General features: G+C 41.0%; 1 protein-coding gene across 2 annotated transcripts in view; it reads right to left on the minus strand.

Moving 5' to 3' along the window:
* The window catches only part of AKT3 (AKT serine/threonine kinase 3), a 150,533-nt gene extending 134,162 nt beyond the window's left edge, over nt 1–16,371 (minus strand). Inside the window, exons 1-2 of one of the 2 annotated variants that reach the window (XM_017806714.1) lie at nt 16,355–16,371; nt 3,561–3,715 (exon numbers count right to left, since the gene is read on the minus strand). In XM_017806714.1, coding sequence (XP_017662203.1) covers nt 3,561–3,606 — 46 coding nt within the window. In that variant the 5' untranslated portion in view covers nt 3,607–3,715; nt 16,355–16,371. Of the gene's footprint in view, nt 1–3,560; nt 3,716–16,037; nt 16,104–16,354 lie in introns of those variants that run through there. The other variant, XM_017806713.1, reaches the window with a different exon arrangement.
* Between the last annotated feature and the right edge of the window lie 1,150 nt (nt 16,372–17,521).

Consider the following 17,521-nt stretch of genomic DNA (forward strand, 5'->3'; position numbering starts at 1 on the left):
TACATCTGAATTAACACTTTAGTTCAGATAAGGAGAGCACTTGTGCAACAAATCTTCCCATCACCATAGTTATGCACTTCCAGTTGCTGCATGAAGCAGTCCCAGAGTGCACAAACCTGGTTCCTTCGAGATGAAATTAAAAGTCACATGATGCACTCCAGGAGCACTACCAGTGCCAAAGGGGCACAGGAGCAGACAGGAGATGGTCCAAAGTAACACCCACTTCACTTTGCAAATACATTCACTGTTGATAGGTATCAAATCCTTATTACCAATTATTTCATTCTCTGAATCTGCTCTCATTGGGCTGCATTACTTGCTCAGGGAGGTCCAGCCACTGTGCTTCAGGGTCTCCTTCCATCTGTGAGATGAGACCTGACTGCACCTGAGGTTCACCAAGCTTCTCAGGCATTGCTTCCTTTTGGGTTTTCTGTCCTCTGTCATCCAAAGTTCTCACCTCCCGCCTGTCATCTCTGCCCATTTGACCTTTCACACATAACAGTATACTCTTCCTCAGTATCATCTTGTCTCACCACACTGAAACATCTTTCCCTAAAGACTACTCAAAGCCCAGCTATGATCAGAAATAAATTTAACTCTAGCATTTTCTTAACATTGAGTAAAACAGTAATACCTCAATGGGTTCCTCATTTAAGCACACACAGAAAAACAAGGTTTTGAAGCCAGCTATGTAGCATCACATAGGATTCTCCAGTGCTCAACAGCAGGGTTAAAAGCCTACAAACATATAGCCCTTGGCCCTCTATTACTGGCATGGATACAGCACTAAGGATAATAAAGCAAACATTTTCTTAGTGCATTTCACAGACATTAAGAATTGTATCGCAGTGCCCTAAACATACCCTATCTTCTCTAGCCTCTCTCTAGCAGAATCTCAATTCAGAGAGAGATTCCCAGCTCAACTTTAAGTCCTCCCCTCTCATTCCTACATTCAGTTCGCTTAACTCGCCTTTGTAATGACCTATCTCATTAGACAGCTCCTCAGAACCACTCTTCATCCCCATACTTGCAAGTCATCCTCATACTCCATGACTGGGCTGTGAATCACAAAGAGGGACTGAGTTTTTTTCTCGTATCACAAACCATTCTGACTGCTGAAAGGGACAATTTTAAAAGGTCCAAGGCTATATCCACACAACCAAGTAATTTGGCAAAATAGAAACAGATCAGTCAACTGAAGCAGCTGATGCTCAGGTCCCTATGTTCCCAGCAGGTAGGGTTTACAAGATTTATTTCAAGGTAAATTCAGTCTGGAGTCTCAGATTGAATGGTGCACCATATGTGGTTCAGGGCAGTCCAAAGGACTGGTCACTGGGGCTGGAGTTCACTTGGTGTCCGCCTGGAGAAGAGAATCCACGCTCCCCTTCCTTCAGGTGGAACCAAGTTTGTACCTACCAAAACAACCCCGGGAACTGAGCCAACGAGTATCAAGTGCTGATGATCAGAGAATTCACTTTAAAACTGTAATAGCATGTTAGCTTATGGAAGCAAGGCAGCTTTACCCAATCCCATGATGCTTCTTAGTACAGAGAGAGAATATGTAGCTGCCAAAATAAGAAGTGTCTACTGAGCATATTCCAATTTTAAGAATTAAGATTAAAGTTAGATACTTTGTCTTGGTAACATTTAAAAAAATGCACTTAACAACTTTGATTCTGTTGCTCCAGAGCAAGATCAAAGTTGTAATTACATGAAATGTATAACCATTGAATTAAATGCTTACAAATTCTTTACATTGTAAAACACACTGCACTTTTCCTTTTGTTTTCAGAAACAATCAAAACAAACACTTTAACCCACCAACAATCAGAATAGGTCAGACACAGAAATTAAGGACAGTATTAGATCTAATTAAAAAAATAATTAAACCACTAAAAACCTACAGTTATCTATTGCAAGAAATTAAAAAAAAAAACCCACAACCATAAATTCACTCAAAGTTATTTAAGATAAAGAAAAATGCATTTCAAGAAATGTCTTTTATTAGAAAAGAAAACAATTACCAACAAAACTAATATGAAAATGCCAATTCAGTTGGCTTTTCTTCAATTAATAGACAGTAAAACAGCATGAGGAGAAAAACCTTTATTTTACATTTCAGAATTTCAAATATTAAGACATTGAGTTTCATTGTACATTGTCCTTTTCTGGTCCCTGGTGATTAATATATGCATATCCAGTGCTCACAGAGTTGATACCAGGGTGTAATAAGAACAAGCGATAAGACTTGAAGGAATGGATGTCACGTAAAAGGAAATTATTTGAAGCATTCTAGTTATTTGAAAGAAACTTATATGAAACAATTGAAAAAGGAAATCAGATCCCCAAACTGAGTAAACAACAACAAGATAGGAAGGAAAAATAATGGAAAATTTTATAGTTCCTGCCACGTAAAATTTTATGTGTTATAAATGTAAGCATATACTCCAAAATAGGAAGTAGGCCTTAAGTTCACAGTTTAGCTGATTTTCATCTACAATACCCACAATGCAGCCTGAAATACAATTTATGTAGGAACAATAAAAGAATAATAAACTTATTCTCTAATTCTCTTGGCTTCTTGACATTTAATGTCAATCTGCAATAACAAAGCTAATAATGATTTTTGTCTTCACACACTGCTATTGAAACAAAGCATTTCTTTGTAAATTAAAGGGTAATTTTGTATCCACTACTTCAATCTAAATCTTTCTGGGCTAGAATCACAGAAACTCATGGCATAAGTCACCCGAAAATCCAGATCACCTTCTCTCTGCGAGAGAGATTATGGTTCTTTTGGAAATAATTATATGTGCAACCACAACCTAAAGCAGAGCAGCATGAAGCATGGAAGATTTCCTTCAAAGTTCATTACATGATATGAATGCCAGATATTTCTAGAAGTGTCCCATTCAAAGCTTAACATACAGCAACCTTCCCAAATGTGTAAATCACATGCGGACGCATTATAAAGTGACATCTCAAGAATTCACAGGAATTCAAAAATAAGAGAAAATCATAGTTTAGACTGGTTTATAATTATTCTTTAATCATATGACTTCCAGGTCTGTGAAGTAATTAGGTGCATGCTAAGCTTTATGCAAGTACTATGTGGATTTTATTGGGACTACTTGCATTTGTAATACAAGCTGAAACACACTGAATGACTTTGGCATGTAGGAAACGTCACACAAAGTAGCACATCTGCAGCAGCTTCCAGGCAAGCGTCTACTGCGCACCTGTATTACTACCTCTTTCAGCTGCCACAACAGCCTATTTAGTTTGATACACAGGTAACAGCAGCTGTAACAACAAGGTTAAGTAGGAATTACTGAGTCCAACTTCCTCTTCACTGTGAGTTACCCCTATAAACAGAGGCAGTGCTGAGGGTTAAGTATTAACAACACCAAATCCTTAATGGCCACTAATTCCATATGGTCAGATTAACTTGCTGCAGACCTGAAGAAAAATCAAGAGTGTTCATATGTGTAACCATGTAATACCATGGCTCACAGTGTACGATACATCAGAAGAACCTTCCATTAAAAGGTAGAACTTACCCCTCTTCTGTACCCAGCCTTCCTTCACAATGGTAACATCGCTCATGATGACTCCACTCTGAACCCCCAACTCAAAAGAGTATTTCTTTGAGTTATCAGCTTGTCGGTTTGGCTTCTTTTCTGCAGCTTTTCACAATTTCTACTGATGAGTCAGCCTGGAAGGAAATATTAGAGAAAGCATTTAAGTCTTTTCTGTTTTTCTCACTTGACAGCCAACAAAAAAAGTCTTTGTTGATGTATTGCACTGACTGAGCTCGCATTAAAAATCTGCCTTTTTTTTAATTAACCCTATAACAGAATCAAGTTTTGAGTCTTACAGCACATTTTCCATGAACACTGCAACACTAAAAAGAAGCAGAATGTGTTAAAATTTAAGTCATACGGCACTTTCATAAATTGCGCACAACAGAATTCTCTCCCACTAACACACAGAATGCTCTTAAATTAAAGGCTGCTAGTACTCATCCACAGGTCCAACTCTGAACACACAGGAGCTTTACCCATTCCAACATTTGTCAGAATCTGTGCAATGGACAAGTGGTTCCTTTATTATGGGTACATTGATCCTATCAAGAGTGCAAGAAAGTGGAAGGAAAAGTCCTGTAAAGAAGCTTAAAAACAAACAAACAAAAAAAAGGCTACAGAATTACAACATTCTTCCTACTTCCACTATAACTTCCTTATAGCCAATACAAATCCTTAATTTACATGAGTTTTTAAATAATCATCATAATGTCCAAGTACACAAACCAGGAAAAAAACAAACCAATGTTTAGTTTATGAAAAGAAGGAGCATACATTCAAAAGCTTTAAGCCAGGCAGTGACAGGAGTGCTCTTTCCCCTACAAAGCTCAGTTTGCAGAACACAGAAGGGAAGTTAGTCCTGGAACAGGACATACCACTCTCAGAAGCCACAACTCTCTCTTTTGACCACCACATTCCCAGAGTACCTAACAGCTGCGAAGAAGAGATAAATAGCACTAAAATCAAGTAGGAAAAGATGCCAGAGGGCAGGAGAGGTTTCCTTTTGGCAGCAAACTGCCTTTCCCCTCCATCCTTCAAAATAAACAGAAGCATTCAAATTATGCTCATCCAAAAAACGGTGGGAAAACAAGAAATGGGATTTTTCTGATGGTGGAGCAACACCCTTCTACAGCTGTATACACAGGAGCATGCATGTACACAGTGCTAGCACAGAACAGGAACCTACAAGTTCAGTGTTATGAAATGCAGCCCATAAATATCCATTTAGCAGATGGACCAACAAATGTAAACACAACAGAAACAAATATGGCTGTGCTAGAACCTATCTGTGCAACAAATGAATGAAGAAAGGACTGGGAAATAAGCTGTTTTGACGCTATCAATTACAAGCTAAAAACTGAACCATTATTGACATGCGGGTTATTTCTTATTTATCATTTGAAGAATGTGTATTTGCACCACACAGCAGCTAGATGGAAGGCTACTTCTGTATGGATGCTGTAGCATGCAAAATAAAACTTGGTATGAGTATTTTTTCAAGTGGTATGCAACAAAAAAATACAGCACAACCTGACTTTACAGAAACACTGAAGGGTGTCCTTTTCAGTCTCTTTCACTGAACTATTGTTTAAAAATACACAGTATTTCAGCTGCATAAAAGTAAATAAAAACCACAATGCTAAACTCGTTAATACTGCAAAGTTGAAGCAGCATTGACTACAGTGTCTCTAAGACACCCCCACGGCACTGGCAGATATGACAGTAACACCTGCGCAGGTGACACACAACCTCTCGCATTGGCATCATACCCTGTTGTCTCTAGAAGGACACCAGACTCTGCGTTCATGCAACTATACCCTCCCTTAAGACTTAAATACTGTTTAAGCTTTCATAAGAGTTAAAAGAAGATGTTATATACAAGTTTTTGGAAGGACATGAAACTGCTTTACTGATGTTAATTGAGCTGACTAACTTTATCTGTTAAAACATCCTATTATATGCAAGCTGGTATGGTAGAAATAATCAGAGGATACATTTCCACATCCTTCACCTTACTAATGTGAGAGTTAATTTCTGGTTCATACGTTATCAGAACTTTTGTTTGCATGCTTCAAACGAGATAAGCAAGTCTATCAGCTGTGCATGAAAAGAGATCTGACAGATTAAGACATGTGCCTGAAAGCAGGCTGCTGTTTCGCTGTTCTGGATCACTGCAGCACAGTATCAGCTCTTATTACAAACACATAAATCTTTACAAAGCCCAGAGGTGGGTGTCAAACAACTGTGACCTAGGAGCAGCTGTTCTGTGAAGGAAGTGTAGGCACATCAGTTTCCAAATACACAGCTTAAGTTCAGTGTTCTATAAGACTTTCACTGCATTCTTTAAGAAGCGATCACAATTGATTTTTTTTTTCCACCTATAAAGATACATGAAGCAATGTAACATTCAGTACTTAGCTTGGGCTGGTATATGCTGCAATATGTTTTACTCTTTTGGCAAATTTAATGTCCTTTCCAATTTTGGTGTGCACTTGTGAAAAGTGAAATAATTTACTGTTATTGGTAGAGACACAGTGATAAGAAATTAACCTCTATACTAAGGAGCAATAATCTTGTCTGCCCACATACTGATCATTCATGTCCACATACTGATCAATCAGTTCATGATTTCAGTAGATACACAGTTTTAATGAATTAATTTATGTTTGAAGCTCTCTATTTATCCACTGATTTAGTGTTACATAACGAAAATTTGATCTATGACATGATTTTCATGTCAAACAGCGTCCCAACAACCTCAAGTGCATGTCTGTAGACTTGCATGCCACCCATCACATTTACTACTTTACTGAATTTTGAACAAAATCCCACAAAGTACAAAAATCACATATATATGGTGACAAAATTAACTACATTATCTCCAATTTAGTTTCACAGTATTACCAGAAACAACTTTAGAATTATCAACAGTTGTACGATTGTACGGATTGCTCCATTAATGGGTAATTAAAAGTCAAGCTGAATTACAACGGAAGCTGAAGGAGATAAATCAAAGCACTAAAGGACTAATGAAAGTAAAGGTTCTATGTTCACACTACAATTTCAAGAAGCCATTTGTGAGCATGTCATATTATCCCTTATTAAATTCCTTTGAGACTTTCTAAAAGCTGTACTCCTTTACTCTGAAAGTCACTCAGCAAAGCTCGAGAACAGCAGAATTGTAAGAATTATTTCTTATCATGACAAAAACTGACCTTAATGAAAAATAGTCATACAGAAACCTTCTTTCTTGAAGATGTACTAAAGAATTGTGTATAAATGTAAAGAAGTTGTCTGAAACACGTGGAACAAGAACTCTCACATGAAAATAGTATTTCAACTATAGTTTAACTACTTCAAGAAGACATGTTTATTCTGCACATCTGACATAGAACTTAAATACTGGTTAGCAATCAACTCTGCTCTCCCGATGTACTTCAAGTTTCAGCGGCTTGTATGTAGTAACTTCTACAGTTTACCTTACTGCTTTATAGGATGAACCCACAGAAACGGGGGAAAAAAATAAATAAGAACTGAAGTTGAACATATTTGGCATTACGGATGTTTCCTACAGGGAAGAACTCAATTTGGTTTTTTATATGTTCCAGCAACTAAAGAACAGGTTGGATTGCCTTTTTTTTTTATCCTGCATGTTATCAGACAGAAGTCGGATGGAAGACACTTTTCCAACAGTATATTGTGTGTATTCTGTGGACAGTATCAGACAGTCATGTATATGCATAATACATACAACAACCTACTGCCTGCGCTCATGCAGGTGTAAAAATTTACTCCATTACAGTCAGTGATGTGAAGAATTTAGGGACACAGTTTAGTTGCGGAGTTGGCAGTGTTGGACTTGATCTTACAGGTCTTTTCCAACCTAAGAGATTCTATGCACACACCTGCTGGTTTGGGTTTTCTTTTTTAAATCTCATAAAAAATGTAAAACTTCCCCTTTCTGCTTCGGGAAGTTATTAAGTCACTTCTATAGTGTTAGATAAAACAATTCAGCACACTTCTAAAGAGTTAGTATTATAAGTTTCTACCTGTAGAGGTTGCAAAGGCAACTTTCTGACCAAAGATTAAGCAGAAACTGTTACATGCAACAGAGTTCCAGATCCCTCAGCTGAGGCTCACAGTTTTCCCAAGCTGTGGTTAAAACTATCCAACACCACCTCAGTTTTCATCTTGCACTTTAGGAATAAGAGCAATATGGAGAAGAACCAGCTCACTTCATGATGCTACCATACCAGAACTGTAAGATCAACAATTTAAATGAGCAATGGACCATTCAGAAGGAAGATGGCTTTTCTTCAATTTCTACTTTAAATTTGAGGAGGTTCTCATGCCCATCACTGCAGTCAGGTATCTACATAGACATTGTAGATGGTTAGAAGGAAGGAAAATACCTTCCAAGCAAAAGAACTAAAAACTGTGGATCAGGTCTACACTCAACAACCACTATGTGCAAGGGAATTGTCACTGAGATTCATAAGAACAGACAACGCTCTCTTGGAATCTGGGCATCTTCCCATTTCCCCTGCAACACGAGACAGCTGAGTAAAGAAGACAGCACCCATAAATTCAGTGTAAATTGTATGATTCAGGTCTCTGTTTTAAGAACTTCCATAAACACAGGCTTCTACTTTCAACAATTTTGGAGCTGAGAAAAAACATACTCTCACATTCACAAACTCAAGTTACCAGAGAGAATACCAACAGGATCAGTTTCAGTGCTTCCAGAGATGATCCCCATAACTTCTTATACCATTATCAACAAAGTGAATCATCCAACCTCATTCTCTTAATATATAAGAAAACTACCAATTTCCCTTTTTACAAGTAATCATTTGCTCAGTAAAATGTTTGGGGAAAAAACAGCAAGTGAATCTTTCTGATTCACTTTGCCTGACTCATTGAGATTCTTTGGTCCCCCATGTAAGCAGAGCCAAATTTCATCATCTCTATCTTCTTATTTCTCAGAAAGTTAACTGAAAAATTCTGTGCATGCACCCACAAAACACATATCAACAAAAAAAACAGTTCTCAGTTATCCTCTAGTGGCTTTCATCACACACACATTGGTTTCCTTACTTTGGGGGCTTTTTTTTTTTTTTTTTTTGTAGCAGATCAAGCTCTTAAGAGGTGTTCTCAAATTTGAGTTTGAATCCTCCAAAACAACCAAGCAGGCTGTAACTGTTTCCAGTGCTGGTTGCAATCACAGAGCAAGGAATTCAAAAAGACAAGGCTCTAAAATAAAAAGAGAGTTGCCTTTAGGAATGGAAGCTGAGATCCAGGTTTTATTTATATGAAAAACGCATGCATATCCTCTTCCCTTAGCAAAGCTGTTATCTAAAAGTCTGGCCAAACAATTAGAGGATATATTGCACATCATCAAAAATTACACAAAAGACTACATTGCAGAACAGAGATTGTTACAAAACATGCTAAATCAAGTTAGACTATATTGTTAATGAAAGAACCACATTCAGGTGAGTGCTTTATCTAAAAAGAATATAGTATTTACACAGACTTTTACAAACTACCTATAGAATTCTGGTTATACTGACAGATTTAAATATTACCACTGCTTAGACTGAGAAAAAGAAACCTCTAAACCAACAGCATTTCTCCAACTTATTAGAGTCAATTAGAAAAAAAAAGTTTTAAAAAATAAACAAGTAAAAAAAAAACCCCACAATACTTAACCAACACAAAACAAAGGATGAACTAATTTGACAAAATAGAGAAATAAAAAATAAGATTATTAAAAGAAAATAGTTGCTAAATTTATAAAATGGTAATCTTTATGTACATACAATTAAGATGCTTAAAGATAAATACATTCTAAGTAGACATGCTCATACTTTACAGATTTTAAAACAAATACAAAAATTTCCGAAATATCTCCATGATAGGCATTGCAAATACCTTTTAAACTATATTTTATACTAGAAGCCTCAGTATCTTTAAGAATGTTAGTATAAAAACTTACTCCTAACAACTTTATTTTGTAAGTTTTGATTTGGAACATTGAGGAGCGTAATATGAAAATGGCACTGCCTACATCTTGTGGTAAGGAAAAACAACATAATTTAGAAAAGATAAATAGCTCTTTTTAAAGCATGCTTACGTGTATGCTCAATATTTTCAGTGTTCTATTTTCACTTTCAGTATGTCAAAAAGCTGCACATAACTAATATATTCTCAGATAAGCCTAGTTAGGAGACTACAGGCACACTAAAATATTAATATACAAGTTAGATGTTTTATTTAGATTCTGTAACTGAATAAGTTTATCAGGGAAGAAAGTATCATTCTGTATTTCATTTCCTATTATAATGACAAAGCAAGTTATTTTAAGGGGCAAAGGTATAATTAAAGTAAGGTGAACAAAGCCACCCTTGCCTTTGTTTACCAAGGTATAAAGGAAGTTTCTAAATGTAACTAAATTGTTTCTTTAGAATCCCACGTGAAACGTTAACAACCCCATTGTTTTGCCTTGTTTTTATCCACAAAAATGCTTTAAATCCTTTCTATCTCCTCCAATCACATGAAACAATAGCTAAAAAGCAGACAGAAGCAGTGATAGAACTTACTAAAACACGTCTGAAATTTAACCAAACAATACTTTTCAAGTAGAAAATTTAACCAAAGAATACATTTCAAGAAGGGAGGGCTAAAATTATGCATCAAAAAAAGTTACTAAGACAATGAGCCTGGGAGAGTCTTGAGCTTAGAGGAAGTCAAATCAAGTATTACCTGAGCTGAGTGTCACAACTATCGCGATGTTACTCCACTCAACCCTTCAAAATACATGTAATAAGTTTAATGTGCCAAGGATTAATGGAGGAATATTCATTCTTGTCTTTTTTAAACAAAGTTCCTATGCCCTTTAAAAAAACAGTTTAGAAATTACTCAAGAAATGAAGAAAAATTAAACTTAAGTTCCACGTTTTAAAAACAAACTAAAATTGGGTTTCGAAGTCTAAAAGACTCAGAAAAAAAAAGTAACCTAATTTTCAAAAGTTCAAAGAACCTGGAAATTCCTAGTCATTCTGAAACGAGGGATTTTAAAATATATCTTTCAAAAGATACAAAACAAAGTTTCATTAAACTCACATATTTAATTATTTCTATGATAGTAACTTTTCTGCAGTACAACTTCATATTGTGTACAAAACACCGAGCACACTGCTGAATAGATACCAGAAATATGTGAAGTGCTGTGAGTAACAAGAAAGTACTGAGGGAAAAAAAGATGTTCTTGAACCATTAACATAGAAGATGAGAAAAGTTCAATGACTTGTCTACCAAGCAGCTTTCTTTTAAACTCTTACATAGTAGGCTTTATTTATTATTTCTATATTGAACAAATCAAATTCTGAATTGTCTTGCAACAATAGGAATGAACTTTGTGATTTCTTCCTACAGAGCAATCAAACATTGCTGAACCAACTAACTGTCAAATACTGACACTGCAACATGACTAGAACATAATCAATTTCTAACCTAAACCTTTGAACTTTCTTCTTCACCTTCAAAAAGCATTATTCTCATCAGCTTGAGATCTGAATTTCCTAAGGACAGAAGGAATTCTCTACAACCTTAAATGAAGATTGTGTATTTTTCAAGGGTATACTGTTGCTTATACACAGATGCAGAGCTCATTAGATTGAAGGTCTTTGGCAAATGTTATATGAAAAGCCAGATTACATGAAACTCACATGTACAACCTTAATTCTCTGTCTCAAAGTGTATCAATACATTTAGAAAAGGATATAATAATTTCAATAAAAGTTCATGAGGCAAGCTGCACCAATTACATATCTCAAGAAGTACACAATGCTTAGAGAAAAAAATAAATGTGTGCTAGTAGAAATTGTTTTGCAAGATTGCTGGGACTCAACTGAAAAACAACGTATTAATTATGTGGTGTTAAATCAGCTGTACAAGAAGGTTTAGACTGTTAGACACTGACACCACAGCTACAAAAAGGCAGTGGTCAGACCTTCATTGATCTCAGTAAAGCTGAAACAGGCTCTTCATTTCTGGTCCTGCTACAGGAGGCAATCAAACAACTTTACCACATGGAGAATGCAGGAAAGTCTGGCAAACCATGTTGTCAAGTAATTCAAACATGCACATGAAATTTAGAAGTCCCAGTTGCATCTTTAAGGAAATTTAAAAATCGCTACTGTTCTTTAGTCAGGATATTACGAAGAAAAACGTCACAGGGCAACGAAGTATTCTTAATGCCATTTTTGATCAGTATGACTCACACTTAGACACTCACATAGAAATACGTGGAAAAAGAAGATTGGTCAAGATGGATTCAACATGTATTAATTTATTTAACCTAAACATGACAAGTGTTGACACAAATAGTATCAAAAATCAAAGGAACATTTAAAGTGAGCAAAAGTAAGTACCTTCATATACCCAAGCCAAAAATGCTCACTCTCCTTGAAAGCAACATCTAATGTTATTAAACCTTGGGGGATTTTTTGGAAGCATTAACGTTGCCACAGCTTCCTACTACACCTGAACATCTTTAATAATAAAGGCAAAAATAAGGTGTTTAAAATCCATGGCATGCATCAAAACTACCTGAATGTCCACACTTAACATTGATCTAGAATTACAGAACAAGGAAAAAATGCCAAATAATCGCCCACTACACCCTTGCATTTTTGCAGTGTTTTTATTAGTATATACTAGTGATTTGTCTAAATAAGTTTCTTTTATAAATTCTCTTCATGTAGGTAGCCGGAATGTTGTTCATACAATTAGTACATAAGCATATAAACCCAAACTTTAAAGATGAATTTTTTTTTTAATGCTAAGTAAAACACTGAGAAGTTAACTTTCACATTCAGTGTTTGATTATTTGCTGGTAGTTTTTTGGGTTGGGTTGAGGTTTTTTGGTTTGTTGGTTTCGGGGGTTTTTTTGGGGGGGTGTCTCTAACAGAATATTTTTTAAACACTTTGAATCAGCTTTTCCAGTTATTGTATAACTTATCTTTAGAAAGTAATCTTTGCTACACCACACCAACTTGTTCCAAAGAAGAGTGACTAGTGCAACACATCTATTTACCAAGGAGACCTTGTGCTCCTGTGAAGTCTCTTCTGTACAGCAAAGAGGAAATGTATTGGTGAATAAGCAGGATTCTCACTGAAAACACACCTTTCCTCCCAAGCAACACAAAACTCCCTGAACTACATGCTGTGCTAGAAAGTACCCCCTATCCCTTCCATGGTATTCTTATTAGGTATATCCTAATGAAATGAGAATTCAGGATGACACAAATTAATCTAATATTCTAGAATTATTTTAAAGGCCATTTAAGTTGGCAATTTTTTCTTATGTAAGACAGTATCTAAACAAGAAGTGGGTTATAAATTTCATACAAATACTGAAAATAAAAGCAGCCTTTTAACCTTAAAAAAAACTTACGGCTGCACACATTTACCTGTTTCCCTGTTTTTGAATTCCTACTGTGGTTTGCAAGGGGAATATAGTGCGTATTTTGAACAGAATGTTTATTTTATTAGTTGGAAAATGAGAACAGAGGACTTTTGTTAGATATACAACTAAAACACCTACAAAGCATGAAGTTACAATACGGTGCACTACTTTCATAGCCAAAGAATTCATTTATGCATTATCCACATCAAAATGGAAGTACAGTACAATAAAATTTTCACTCAGTATGTATCCATGTCTTTCCACTCTCCAATGCGGATTAAAGCATGCCCAAGCCATAGAAGATGCCAAAGAATATTGAGTCTCTGTTACAAAAACTGAAGGAAAGCTAGGCTACCATGTTACCAAGTCCATCACACCTGTTGCATTAACAGCACAAAATGAAACTGTAACCACACAGTTACAAGAAACTGTGTCATCCTTATACTAAGCACAGAAATTTCAAATGTGTTTTAACACTAACTGTTTTAGTAATGGTTCACACCTTCCAAAACAATTGAGTATTTCAAAGTTATTTAGCAAATAATATTTTGGGGGTATAGGAATGGGAAAATGTGCACCCAGAAAGTGAAAGAATACGCGATCAGTCGGTGTTACACAAACTCCAAGTAGCCTGAAGATCTTTCAGTTATTATACAAACTTCAGACACACGTTGTTTCAAACTGTAGTAGGAAGCCAAGATATGGTTTCTGAGTAGCATCTTGCAAACAGAAGCTTGGGTTACAAACAACTGCAGAGCTCTAGTAAGTGGTTTGGGGTTAAGCTTAAAAAAAAAAAACAACACACCAAAGTATTTTCTCTTTCACAAAGCATTTGTTTCAGTGTCAAAAAGTCAACAATTTCTAGTGCATATTAATGCCCCAAAATGAAGAACAAGTGACAGAGCAAGACACTGAAATACTGTTTTCTGTGAACCTATTCACGAAACCAAGGAGATTACTGAATCCATTCTACCTAGTTAGAGTAAGTAGTATTACACCATAAACTGTCTAAAATAAAACAGTCTTGCTAATATTATCTGTGTATACAGACACACCACACACTCACAGTGGATAAAAACCATGAGTTATTCAAATATTATGTGTAGCCTTCTAGGAAACAAGAGACGTTTTCTTATCTCTGAAGTTTTTCTTCAGCCCTTATTTGAACTTGACTTACTAGTTGCATCCAACCAAAATATATCTACATGGTCTATAATTAGCAATCCAATCCAATTAAAGATATTGGGGTCAACTTATGGGCTCCTGCCAAAAAAACAAACAAACAAAACAAAACAAACAGCCCTACAAACAGAATCTTCTTATGTAGTACCCTTACTTCAAAAGTCAAAATAAGGTTCCTTCCCTATCTCATGTACAGTCTTTCCATATTCCTATGCAGAACAGCCAGAACTAACTAGTCTATAGAGAAGCTGGCAGAAACAGTAGAAAATGCTTAAAATGTTACTTGTCATAAGTTAAGGTCTACTTATCTGCATGCTTCTTGCCTTGAGAAATAAAGACCTCTATGTGCAAAATGCAGGGAACCACGTCTGCCTGTTAGCAAAGTTTTAGGAAAATCTAAACAAGTATTAGCAGAAGTGATTGCTGAGTGTTTCTTCCGTACTGAAAAAAGTTGGCAGGGCAGGTATCAGGGATATCATAATTTTTGTAATAAAACTCTTAAACAGAGGCTAAGCAAATCAAGTCAGTGACATGTTTTCATAAAAATGATGAGATGATGTAAATATATACAAGGAGCCAGTCAACTAATAACTACATTAAAGAAAAAAAGAAACTAGAATAAAGGTCAAGAGCGATTAAATTGTTTATCCTTTTCAGCTGCAAGAAAACAAGATTTCTTTTCTTCATATTTTAAATAACGTATCATGGAAGAACGTGAAAGAAACAGTCCTGGCTATTTCACGCCTCTTGGATTCCTATCCAGAAGTAAACTAAGTGGTGCCCATACAGAACAGCCCCACAGCCTATGAACCCAGTACTGCTCGTTACATCACGATCATTTGCATTTAAACTACAATATATAGCACTGCGCTCTCGTTCCCGCGGGGCGCCGCGCTGACCTCCCGCCAGACAGACCCCACGGCGCATCCGCACCGTTCCGGAGGGGGGGTCGCGCACAGGCAGCCCCGGCGCGTCCCTGCACCTACGGAGGGGTGCGCGCGGCCACGTGCGGCACTCCCGGCCCACGGCAGCACCTGCCGGGACCCCGCCCGGGCAGAGGCCGCCCGGGCAGACCCCATCGCGGGCCCGGCCCGGCCCAGCGGAGCCGCCGGTCGCCCGGGGCAGCCGGCTGCGCATCAACTTTTGCATGCGGGCTGCGGCCTCCATGATGGCCGGGGCGGGCGCGGGCTGGCGGGGGGGCCGGTTTGTTTACTTGCAGCCGGAGCCGCCGCCGGCGGCAGCAGCATCATCATCATCAGCCCTTGTGCGAGGCGCTGCCGCCGGCGGCCCGCCGGGCGCGGTGCTATTCTTAGCGCAGGGGCAGCGCGGGCACAGGCGCGGGCACACACACGCACGCACACGCTCACGCACTTAAGTTCCCAGCGGATAAATCCCGCGCTACTCCCGGCACCGGCCGCACGGACGCGGCGCGGAGGCAGGCGGGGAGGGACCGGGACCGCCGCCGCTGCCGCCGCGTGGGAACGGCCCCGCGCATCCCGCAACCCCGGGCGCGCGCCCTGCCCCGGCCCCGCCGCCCCCCCTCCCCCGTTACATAACCGCTCCCGCCGGAACGCCCCCGCCCCGCCCTTCCCCACCCCGGCCCCGCGCCCCCGCCGGGGCGACCCCCGCCCCTCCGCCCCGCTCCTGCCCCGCCGCCGGCGCTAGGCCACGGGCGCCCCCGCCCCGCGCTCCCCGCCGCCCCGGCCCCGCCGCGCCGCCGCCCCGCATCCCCCCCGCCCCGAGCGCCCCCGCCGCCGCCCGAGCGCCCCTACCGCCGCCCGGCCCCTCCCGCCCCGTACCTGCAGAGGCGGCGGCGCCGCGGGCGCTGCTGCGGAGCCCGAGGGCGGCGGCGGCGGCGGCTTCGGGGGGAGAAGGGGAGGGAGGGCGCCGCTGCCTCCTCCCCTGTCCCCCCGCCGGGCTCGGCGGTCCCTGACGGCCGGTGTCTCCGCGGGGGCGGGAGGAGGCGGCTCCGGCCCCAGGGCGCTGGCGGCGGCGGCTACATGGAGCTGCGCGCCCCGCTACGCAGGGAGGCGCCCGGGCGGGCAGCGCGGCCGCAGCATCGATGCGCGGGGTCAGGAGGGCGGCGGCGGCGGCGGCTCCCCCCCGGCGCACTCACCCCGGAGCCGCCCGGGCCCCGCTCTCGGCTCCTCCCGCCGCCTCCGCCGGGCTCGTTATTGACTTTCAGGAAAACTCCCGACGTCACCGGCTCCCCCCGAGTGTCTCCCCCTCCGCGGCGGCGGCGGCGGCGGCGGCGGCATCCCCGGCTCTCGCGAGAAGCGCGGCGGGCACGGGGGGGCCGCCAGACAGGGCGGGGGGAGCCAGACAGAGGGGGGCGGCTGAGGTGAGGGTGGGGGGGGCGGCGGCAGGCAGCGAGGGAGGGAGGGAAGAGGGAGCGGTGGAGGGAGGAGGGAGGACGGGGAAGGCGAGGCAGCCCGCCCGCCCGGCGGGCAGGCAGGGGCGGGAGCCGAGCAGAGCGGCGTGTCCCGTCCCGCCGCCGGGCCGCGAGTGGGAGCGGGAGGATGGATGGATGCAGGCAGGCAGCAAGGCAGCGGCGTCCGCCGGCACCGGGCGCTGCGACGCGCCGCTCCTGGGTTTTTCCTTTCGGCATCGCGGCCCCTCGCCAGCCCCGCTTGCGTGTCCCGGGGTTTGTTCCCTTTGTTCTCGCACTCTGCAGTTACACAGCCCCCCTCCATGAGCTTGCCCCGGTACCCGGAGTGGTCCACTGCTCTCTGCAGACTCCTCCAGGAATAGAGCTACCAGTTACGCCGCGGGAAGCTGTAATTCATCCTTCGTTGAAGTGTTTAGTGGGTGCGCCAGCCTTAGTATGGCAAAATTGTCTGCAGGCTTCGCCTTATCCCTGCGGGTAAATAAACATCTAAAGAACCGTACACCACCGTTCATCCGCTCCCGACTCTGACATTTTCCGCGGCCGCAGGCACTGTAGGAGCCGAGCTGGTGTCAGCAGGGCCAGCAGTGTTGCAGAGTGCTGAGCACGGCGTTCTCCCGCCTCGGCAGTGGTGCCTGTGGGGCTGCGCAGGCCGGGAATCCCTGGCCTGCTGCGCCTTGCCACAGCTACCGCCGAGCGTGGTCCTGCAACCCTAATCTAATCAGTGCCCGAGGTTCGTAGGTGCGGTGCCCTCGGCGCTTTGTTTCACAGCTAAGCGGCTGTGTGTATGTACAGGAGTTTAGTGCACATAAATATGTCTTCTATCATTCATGGTTTGAATAATGCGCACAGATTAATTTGCTGTATAAATGCATCTATTATATATGCAGTTCACAT

This window comes from Lepidothrix coronata, unplaced genomic scaffold, assembly GCF_001604755.1.
Source record: "Lepidothrix coronata isolate B3197 unplaced genomic scaffold, Lepidothrix_coronata-1.0 Scaffold16, whole genome shotgun sequence".
NCBI lineage: Eukaryota > Metazoa > Chordata > Aves > Passeriformes > Pipridae > Lepidothrix > Lepidothrix coronata.